Genomic DNA, 10,984 nt, shown 5'->3' on the forward strand with positions numbered 1-10,984 from the left:
TATTTCTTATTTTTTTTTCTTTAGTATATCGATCGTTCAAAGCATGGCACTTCCGAATCATGTTATCTTAAGATTCTGAAAGTCGAGGAAGAGTCAGAACGCTACGGATTTTCAATACTGGGCCCGCTGACTCCGCATTTTGAACATGCCCTTGAAGCGTTCAATTTACACAGATCGTAGTCACAGCTATTGTAAACAACATGGCGGACATTTTAGAAAAAGACGCGAACAATAACAATGACTACTTCTATCAAGTTTATTACAGTTTCTTTTACAGTTTCTAGTCATACTATGATACCAGTGTTTTCTGATTATTGAGTTTAATAAAGTTTGTAAAACTTGTAATTCTGCTGTTTTCTTCACAGATACATATTCTGTAAAATATCGCGGTACGTACCGCGATACAGTGTTGCCGTACCACGATATACCGCGGTACGCTCACGGCGTATCGTGACAGCCCTACTAATAATGTTGCCTCCCTTTCTTGTAAATTTGCTGACTTTGAAAAAAGTAAATAATGCTCGAAACTACTTTATTTAACAAAAATGCCATACCGCCCGAGGCGTAAAAAGCCTTTTTTGTTAAATTCAACGTTAAAAGATGTATTGGACAGAGTTTTCGAACTGGTAAATAGTATGGATTGTCAGGAGTACATATACCGTTTTCTGTTTTCTTTCAGCTAACAATTGACATATGCAAATACCTATAAAACAAATGTCTTTCTTGGGGTCAGGGGGTAACAAAGACTGGTGGTCTTTTTACAGTTTTATGTTCACAAGGTAACACATGTGATTTACAAATGAGATATGGTTCCAGACCTAGCTAAGGTTCACAACCAAACTATGGATTTGATTGCCTTTCTCCCTTTTGCTCTACCTCTCTCAGTGGTGTTTAAGGGTTGGCCCTTCTAACATTGCTGCATAAATACTGCTACAAACTGGCTGCTGCTGCTTCACTTATTAATAAAAAATGAGACAAATAAAGAAAGTCAGCACGTCTTGCTGCTTTGAAATCTTGAATCGTTCAGCGCAAATATCGCGCATGACATCAGTGATTTTTTTGCTTTTATTTGTTACAGCCTGTGCCATTTGAATTGGGAAAATTAGCGTGATAAACCATTATATTGGGAAAAATAGTGGCTAGTGCGATAAACCATGAAATTGGGAAAAATAAAGCATTATATGGTTGTTACTGGTTGAGTCGTGGGTTATGTTTGATTCGTGGGTATAGAAATCGCCTGAAATCTTGCGATAGAATGTTCGCATATGATGCAGTTCGTTGCGGAAAAATGTTTTGACACGGTCACCATTTTTTCTGATCAAAAATGTGTCAAAAACAAGTAGGGCTGTCACGATACGCCGTGAGCGTACCGCGGTATATCGTGGTACGGCAACACTGTATCGCGGTACGTACCGCGATATTTTACAGAATATGTATCTGTGAAGAAAACAGCAGAATTACAAGTTTTACAAACTTTATTAAACTCAATAATCAGAAAACACTGGTATCATAGTATGACTAGAAACTGTAAAAGAAACTGTAATAAACTTGATAGAAGTAGTCATTGTTATTGTTCGCGTCTTTTTCTAAAATGTCCGCCATGTTGTTTACAATAGCTGTGACTACGATCTGTGTAAATTGAACGCTTCAAGGGCATGTTCAAAATGCGGAGTCAGCGGGCCCAGTATTGAAAATCCGTAGCGTTCTGACTCTTCCTCGACTTTCAGAATCTTAAGATAACATGATTCGGAAGTGCCATGCTTTGAACGATCGATATACTAAAGAAAAAAAAATAAGAAATAAAATAAACATCTTTTGGATAATTATGAACTTATTTGCAAAGGAAATCTGTCCCTAATTCCAAAAAAGGTACGGACCCATACATCGCCGTATTTTAAACGTGGAAGTTAAACATCTACAAGTGGAAGCGCTTGCTTGACCTGGATATTAACGGATTATTTATTTAGCCCTTTTGAACCGCTTCTACATTTTTCAAAATGATATCTATATCAAAATAACTATGTAATGTATTTATATCTGTGCTAATATAATAATATTAAAAAAACCGGTGCGGCAAGGCCGTACCGCGGTGCGATTTTTTTCACGACATGCACCGCGATATACCGGTATACCGGTGAATCGTGACAGCCCTAAAAACTAGTTTATAGTGTAATTCATCATAACTTGATAGGTCGGTATGAAATATTTCCTCATTTATGTAGTGTTCATATTGTGTTTCAAAATAACACAAAAATGTTTATTTAGAAGTATTTACCATGCTTCATCGTCTGTTGATATTTTTTCACAAGAAATTAACCTGTCCTGCAAGGTCAGTTTAAAGGCAATTTATAGTATGCAAATCTTGAAATTCTGGCCGCCAATCAGAACCCACGAATCAACCGGAAGCTTATTTTCATGATGGTAGTATTACACTATCAACACAGTCGATTATTTTGATGATAAAAGACGATAAACATATGGAAAAAAGCAACAAATCTTAAACAAGAAAGGTTAATTATTATTTTCATAATGATTCATAGTCAGTCATATTTTTATAAAATATTTGTGATGTAACAACTTTATCAAAATTACCCACGACTCAACCAGACTATAGCATACATATGACTATAAGTAACAGAATTAAAATTGTTTTAAAGTGCATGTTCAGGGTTTTTCTAGCCATTTTGAGAAAAGGAGTGTTGCCAAATTGTGATTGTTTTAATTGATAAAAGTGGCAAATTTGGGAATTATTTATTGACAAACAGGACTTAATTGAAGTTATATATTTTGTAGGATGTTTAAATAAAAAGTTGAGATCTAGAATCAAGAAATCAAAAGTCATAAGAGACTTCTTTCTTAAAAAAAAAGTAAATATTTTTTTTTTTGAAATTGGGCTTTTTTGGGAATTCTTGGTCAGCTTTTTGGGGAAAAACGTTGATTTTTGCAATTGGGAAGCAGCCAAAAATCGGCTGTAATTTTTAGCAAAAAAATCACTGGACATATACGCTTGCGCAGTCTTATTCCACATCTACTGACATGTAAATTCTTTGTGAAGGTTACATTTTACTAACTGTTAAAATAGAAACCCCGTCTCATACTACCCCCGTCTGGAAAATGACGTCCCGTCATTATTCCTACTAAGTTCAGTCTTTGGTCTTGTGTCACTTAACAAGTAAAAAATATTTATTGAATAACAATATATCAAGTACCAATAAGACCAAAGACTGAACTCGCATATTAATCATTAATATATTGAATTCAATGGCTTATTTGATTGCACTGATCCCTCCACATATGCCTCTCTTCATCACCTCTGATGATGGTTACTGCACCTGAAGAGCCCCATTTGCGCATCTTTAGCCATTTGGTTTTCAAGTAAAAATTACATTGAGAGGGGGATATTCAGGTAATTTTACTGGAGAAATAAAAATATATCCCTTTTGCCTTTGTTTTGAGCAAATGACTGGGGTATCTGCCATTATTCAACCCTCAGTTTGGTAACCCAAAGGGTTGCCAGAGCTGTCACAGTCTTCTTGAGTATGAATGCTTTAATATGATATCATTTCTGACAGCAAGTTGCAATAATCCAACTCCTTGCAATTGACCCTCTGGGTCGCTAGGAATTAGTAACTGGTAACAAGATTTTTCCTGGAATCTCTGCCGCTGGGATTCCATGTGGCTTTTTATTGGTAAAATGAGCAATATTAACTATTTTCTGGCATGAAATTAATTTATTGAATAAACACAAACAGATTGGTCAATTGACAGAATTAAAAACAGTTGTTTCAGATTCGCAAATTTTCATTTTTGTTTTGATATTTTTGAGGAAATAGTAATACTGACCATTTACCATGCTCTTAAATATCCATTATATGCATCTTTTGACAATTTGAAAAACTGAAAATTTTAAAGCGTTGTGCGACGTAAAATGATTGAATAATTTTGAAAGTTCTGTTGTTGTAGTTATATTTTGGGAAACTACGAGGATTGTTTATATACGTAAAAAATACATCCGCTCTTAGCATGAGCATGGATGGTCGAGTGGTCTAGGCGGGAGACTTTTTACTCCAGGACTCCAGGGGTCAGTGGTTTGAGCTATGTTGCGGGTTACTTTTTTTCCTTTTTTTGAATTGTATTCTTTTTTTTTACTTGAGATTTTTTGGTCAAATGTTTAAATTTATCAATATATAGCATTTAATAACATGCTTCAAATTCAATACATGCCAAAATCTGTTGGATGACCCCTTTAATACATCATTAATTCTCAAATTAAAACAACTTACTTGATGCAGTGCGCTCACAGAATAATGTTATAATTCAAAGTTTCAAACACGTCAACGGTTCACCAAAATGAATACCTGTTTTGTAATTGAAAACACCCAGTATTTCAAATTTGAAAATATGCTTATGTGTACATGGACTATCTCTGGCATTCTAGGCAAGATAGATCTTGTGTCTGATCAACCAAGCGTGCTACACCAACTATCTCCAACACCTCCGTAAGAAATATTTAATCGTCAATTCAAAACTCCGGTTTTTGGTTTGATAATGTTTTTATCAACTGTTGGTTTTGAGCATTTATTCACAAAAAACACGCAAATTGATGTCAATGTGAATAGGTATTGCGTTTGTTACAATGTATTAGGTTGATTGAATTTGATTGTATAGGCAAACTTGATACTTTTTTTTTGACGTGGAATTCAGTTTTATTAGGGAAACTCTGAGCTGTACATATGAACTCAGAAAAGCTCAGAGCATTTAAGAAGACATATCTTTGTCCCAAGTTTCATGTTTTCTATGATCTTTAAATCTGTGGACTGTGATGGCCATTATTTGCAAATTGTTGTTACAGTTAAATGGAGACTTATTTTCTCAATAGGTTAATAAAGTAAAATTAAATGATTAGTTATTCAATACATCTGAAATATTTAACTTTCATAATTAAATATGCATAATATTATATTGTCAATGTGCAAATACATATTTTCTGAATTGGTGTTTAGTGCCTTCATTTCAGGCCTCAATAGTTTATATTTATGCGGTGTTTTCCTTTGCTCAATGGGCAAGGTCCAGGTTTTGCTACATTTGTTGACCTAATACTTCATAATTCTCTGAACAATTATATTTTGTCGAAATGATATATCAGTACATAAGTAAAAATCTTTGCAGTGAGGTTTTATGAAACACCTAACCAACTATAATGTTTTTTTAGGATCCACATTGACTGACGTACCAATTGAAATAGTTTTCCTTAAAACATATTTGTCCATTGGTCTTTTTGGAAAGTTTAATGTCTGGTTACATGGAATGAGATGAGAGGCTAATTTCAATTGGGTACTTCTTTTTTTAGTGCAAGCTGTTTGAAGCCAGTGATGTGCACTGTTTTTTGATGTTTGTTGTGAAGGCAGCCCCAGATAATGTTACAAGCTGCGGAACCAAACTGTTAAAAAAGTTCCTCATCGACAATCCAGACATCGCAAAAGCATTTGGTAGATTTTGTAAGTGTTTTTATATTTTTTTTTGACGAACTTATGAATGGTTCTTGTGCAAAGTATAATATGCACTCACTAATTTTTCATACTTTTATAATCAATCGATCTTCATGTATCATTAAGATTTTGCAAATTGCAAAGCTCAGTTTTATTGTAATGTTTTATGGTTTAGTATAAGTTACATTGTAGTTTTTAATTCAAAGTGGCAGTTTCAACATTATTATAAGTTGAAAAAACTCACTTTGAAAAATGCTTCAACATGAATGAGAGACACAACACTACTGTGCTAACATTTTACTATAAATACTGTTATGTTAATGAATAAGTCAGTTGAAATTAGGAAATTTATCAGTGTAAAGTATAAAGCATTTTTTTTACTTTGTTGTGCACTTACAGTTGGGCATATTTTATAGCAGTAAGAATATCTGTCAGAGAGTAATTGTGTGTGTTTTAGGTGGGAATATGTGTGTGTCTGCCTGTCCTTGATATATATTCATCTCTCTGTAATCTTATTAAAGGCTGTTAAGAACGTCATAACACTTATGAATATAATCTCCCATGACCAGACAATGTGTTATGTACAACTTCCATGTATCTGGTTGAATTTACCAATACAAAACGCATTATTAGAGATCATCAATCAGTTTCATTTGATGATTTTTTCTACTTACATTCTTTATTATATATCCTTACACTTGTCAAGTGCAGGTATTAAATTGCATACTTCAAATTATACCAAAAGATGTAATCAATTACATTTTAAGCATTGGCTTACTTTCATGATTGCAAAAAATGGACAGGACTTAAACAATCAATTCATTTTTCTAGGTATACAATTTAACACTGCAACAGTTGTTCAGAAAGATTCCTGCAATGGTGAGATAACCAGTGAAACAGCTGATGTTAATTCAAGCACGTCAGAGTCACAAGTTGAGATAAAAGATGAACACAACAATATTGGTGATATTGAAGATGAAAGAAATGGACATGCAGCTCAGACATGTGAGAAACTGACCGGCAACAAACAGTTACAAAATGGAGATAATGTAGAGTGTTTGTTGCACAATGCATCACTTCGATGCAAACTCTTTGAGAAAAATGGTATGCATGGTTTTGTGATGTTTGCAAAGAAATCATCACCAGCAGAAGTCATTTGCTGTGGGACCAGCCATGGTGCCAAGTTTCTTGTTGACAATCCAGATATTGGAAAAGAATTTAGAACATACTGTGAGTATTTTATGTACATGTATATAGATTTACTTTTCTTTGAGGTTAATTACAGTGAGCACTGTGTTAGCTCGTAATTTCAAGCAAATGTTAATACATGTTGCATAATAATGATAATTATACCCCCATTACCATTGGTAATTGGCGCTATATAGGAGACACTTTTTTGGTCTGTCTGTTGGTCTGTTGGTCGGTCTGTCCCAAAATTTTATCCGATCTTCAACAAACTTGGTCAGAAGTTGTATCTAGATGACGTCTAGGTCAAGTTTGAATATGGGTCATGCCGGGTCAAAACTAGGTCACGGGGTCATTAAGTGCGTTTTAAACCGAAAGTTTGTCCGGACCATAACTATGTCATTAATGTTAGATTTTAAAATGACTTGGTACATTCAGTACGTCGATATCTCCAAGGTCAAGGTCAGATTGGAGTTCAAAGGTTAAAATGCTTGTCCGGACCATAACTATGTCATTTATCGTTAGATTTTAAAATGACTTGGTACATTTGTTCACCATAATGGGACGGTGTGTCATGCGAAAGAAGTACGTCGATATCTCCAAGGTCAAGGTCACAGTTGGAGTTCAATGGTCAAAATGCCTATAAATGAGCTTGTCCGGGCCATAACTTTGTCATTTATTGTGAGCTTTTAAAGTCATTTGGCACAATTGTTCACCATAATTGGACGGTGTGTCATGCGAAAGAATTACGTCGATATTTCAAAGGTCAAGGTCACACTTTAAGTTCAAAGGTTAAAAATGGCTATAAATGAGCTTGTCCAGGCGATTCCTATGTCGTTCATTGTGAGATTTTAACATCATTTGGCACATTTGTTCACCATAATTGTACGGTGTGTCATGCGAAAGAATAACATCGATATCTCCAAGGTCAAAGTCACACTTTGAGTTCAAAGGTAAAAAATGGCCATAAATGAGCTTGTCCGGGCCATAACTATGTTGTTCATAGTGAGATTTTGTAATCATTTTGCACATTTTTTTATCATATTTGGACGGTGTGTCATGCGAAAGAATAACATCGATATCTACACATCAAGGTCACACTTTGAGTTCAAAGGTCAAACATGGCTATAAATGATTTTGTCCGGGCCATAACAATGTCATTTATTTTGAGATTTTAAAATTACTCAGTACTTTTATTCACAATTATCGGCCGGTGTGTCATGCGAAAGAATGAAGTCGATATCTCCAAGGTCAAGGTCACACTTTGAGTTCAAAGGTCAAAAATGGCCATAAATGATCTTGTCCGGGCCATAACTATGTCATCTCTTGCGAGATTTTAAAATTACTCGGTAAATTTGTTCACAATCATTGGACGGTAGGTCATGCGAAAGAATGACGTCGATATCACTAAGGTCAAGGTAACACTTTGAATTCAAAGGGTCAAAAATGGCCATAAATGATCTTTTCCGGGCCATAACTATGTCATTTATTGTGAGTTTTAAAATTTCTCGGTACATTTGTTCACAACCATTTGACGGTGTGTCATGCGAAAAAATTATGTCGATATCTCCATGGTCAAGGTCACACTTGGTGTTCAAAAGTCAAAAATGGCCATACATGAACTTGTCTGGGCCATAACTATGTCATTCATTGTCAGATTTTAAAATGACTTTGTACATTTATTTTGTTCACAGTCATTGATTGGGCAGCGTGTCATGCTGAAGAATTCAAGAGTTCAAAGGTCAAAATGTCCATAAATGATAATGGCATAATACTTCTTAAAAATCGCCTTAACCCTTTGCATGCTGGGAAATTTGTCATCTGCTAAAATGTCGTCTGCTGAACTTTTAAAATTAGCATTGTCTTCATTTGTTTTCAAAGAATACTATCAGAATAGCAAACAGTTTGGATCCTGATGAGACGCGACGTTCTGTGGCGTCTCATCTGGATCAAAACTGTTTGCAAAGGCCTTCAAAATTCAGTTCCAGCACTGAAAGAGTTAAATTAGCTTCTCTTGTTTTGTAAGGCAGCATGCAAAATATTCTGTGTCAATGCAGCATGTGGGGGTATACGTCACGTCTGCGGCAAAGCGCTAGTTAAAAGTTAACTATAACAATCTTGCTAGTTGTGAGTGTCACTGGCAAAAGGAAATACATTTATGAAGGAGTTAGTTTGTTTTGTGTGAATCATAATGTCTCACACTCAAGTAAGATATTAATATTGCGTTTCCTGTCCGTCCATTATTCTGGGCTTAATAAGCTTGCTCTCTCACGAGGTATCTTAATTGCATTGAGAACGACTTATTGTATAGCTTTTATATTTAAAAAGGGGGATTCCGATTGGTGATAAACTAAAGCTTTTGATGTTGGAGTCAAGAGATCAAAGGTAAGGTTCTTAGAGACCACATATCTAAAAGGTGGTTTTATATAGATGCAGTTGTTAATACCAATCATAACTTTCTTATAACAGGTACTCTGTGTATTATGATGATTACCCATCTGATTCATAGGCAATGTTTTTTTTAATCATTGGAAACATTTTGACACGTTGAACAGTAAAAGAATTAAGGAAAAACTTTTTCCAGCCAGACAAATTATCTGGCTTTATGGCTATACAGGGTCTTAACAGATTCCATTTAATTAAAAAAGTAAAAGTTGTTATACGATGTTACATTTAAACATCCTGATAAGGTAGCTTCGTCATTAACATATTTTTTCTGTCTAATGTGGTGTCTATTGACCAAACCTTTATAAAACATGTTCAAAACATTGGTTTAACATATATTTAAAATTAAATCACTAGCTAGTAAGTCGAATTTTAGTCAAACTTGTAAATACTGGTACTCTAGAAGTCACATGTACTAGTATGCCCAATCTTTATGCAACTTGCCGAAAAGATTTATTGTAATGATGTGACAGAGCTCGTAACTGGGTAATGTAAGGTCAAAACAAGGTCAACGCAAAGGCTTTAAAACAATCTCGAATGTACTGTTTTTCTGTTTTTGTTGAAACTTGATCAAAATATTTCACCATTAATTGACAGAATTTCCTATTTACAACAGGGTAGCAGAGTTATGTTATTGACCAGTTGCAGCAACCAACTTTAGTGTGTTATTATATGTTCGTGCTTTTGCTGTGTGTGCAGAAGATTCGGCCATGTGATTAATAGGACATTATGTGTTCTCTGTTTAAAGGTACTCAATTTAAAAACGCACACAAAGATCTAACAGATACCCGAAACAGTGAGCCGAACAGTGATACAACTGATGTTCATGAAAGCTTTTCAGAGTCACATGTTAAGATAAACAGATTGCAAAGTGTTTGTTTCTCTGAATGTACAAGAAACAAAGCTAAGACCGACGGAACAGGGGCAGGCGACCTACACCATAGTGAACAGGTACAATCTTTGAAGCATGAACAAAATTAACATTTCAAAAAACGTTTAAAGAATTCCTAAACCTTTGTAGATCACATGAGATTTAAGTGCTAATGGGCGCTACTGGTACTTACTAGACTCACAAAAGTGGGCACGAGTTTTGAATATAGCTGCAATTTCCAGCTATTGTTTTTTATGACAGCTGGTGTCGACATAAAGAGATACATGACGTAAAATGTTCATAGTTGGAGCAGTATATAACTGATATTAGTCGCCAGATTAAAAATGAATTCCTCATTTATCAAAAATTGACCCTAGAAGTCACGTGTTTGATAAAAAATTAGCCCTATGGAGTTTTTTTGTTATTACATGTAGTTGTGTCTGTTTAATTTTCAAGTTTACTAATAAAGTGTATTGCAGAATTTAACAAAACAGGATTTTGAGCGTACCCACTATTTCATTTGTTTAAATTATTGAATGTGTTTCAAGAGAGCTAACACGGATTTAAGATAAGAGAGTGTTCATATTTGTTTGTTAATTATGTTGTCATAGCCTAATTATATTCAGTGTTCATTCTTTCTTTTTATATATTTATTCATATGATCTCATAATATTCCCTAATTGAATACGGCTAAATTATATTGTTGTTTTTTAAATCAGAGTTTGTTTATTTATAATATGCATTGAGTCAGATCGTAGTTTGTTAGTATGTTTAAGAAACTATGTATCATAAGATTCCATATATTGTTGATTTATGTATTAAATTAGGTTAATTGAGGTAAACCAATTAGAAAAGATACGCACTGGCTTTGTATAAAGTATGTATAAATTAAGATAGTATTAGTCCGGCAAATCTAATCTCGATCCATATAGTTTGGAAAGATTTGCAGACGGAATATCTTTTCATGGGCGTTCAAGAAGTCTGATGAGATATT

The 10,984-nt window shown here is 34.3% G+C and overlaps 1 protein-coding gene across 4 annotated transcripts; it reads left to right on the forward strand.

Moving 5' to 3' along the window:
• Positions 1 to 469: 469 nt before the first annotated feature.
• LOC127845315 (uncharacterized) lies at positions 470 to 10,626 on the forward strand. Of its 4 annotated transcripts, none has more exons than XM_052376151.1 (5): positions 470 to 626; positions 5,351 to 5,498; positions 6,321 to 6,719; positions 9,003 to 9,059; positions 9,868 to 10,626. In XM_052376151.1, the coding sequence occupies exons 1-4, from the start codon at positions 546 to 548 to the stop codon at positions 9,026 to 9,028; spliced, it is 654 nt and encodes a 217-aa protein (XP_052232111.1). In that variant the 5' UTR covers positions 470 to 545; the 3' UTR covers positions 9,029 to 9,059; positions 9,868 to 10,626. The 4 variants fall into 4 exon arrangements, with proteins under 4 accessions (XP_052232111.1, XP_052232112.1, XP_052232110.1 ...); XM_052376152.1 differs by lacking the exon at positions 9,868 to 10,626 and adding an exon at positions 9,736 to 9,815; XM_052376150.1 differs by lacking the exon at positions 9,003 to 9,059.
• Positions 10,627 to 10,984: the final 358 nt, after the last annotated feature.

This window comes from Dreissena polymorpha, chromosome 9, assembly GCF_020536995.1.
Source record: "Dreissena polymorpha isolate Duluth1 chromosome 9, UMN_Dpol_1.0, whole genome shotgun sequence".
In the NCBI taxonomy this organism is placed as follows: domain Eukaryota; kingdom Metazoa; phylum Mollusca; class Bivalvia; order Myida; family Dreissenidae; genus Dreissena; species Dreissena polymorpha.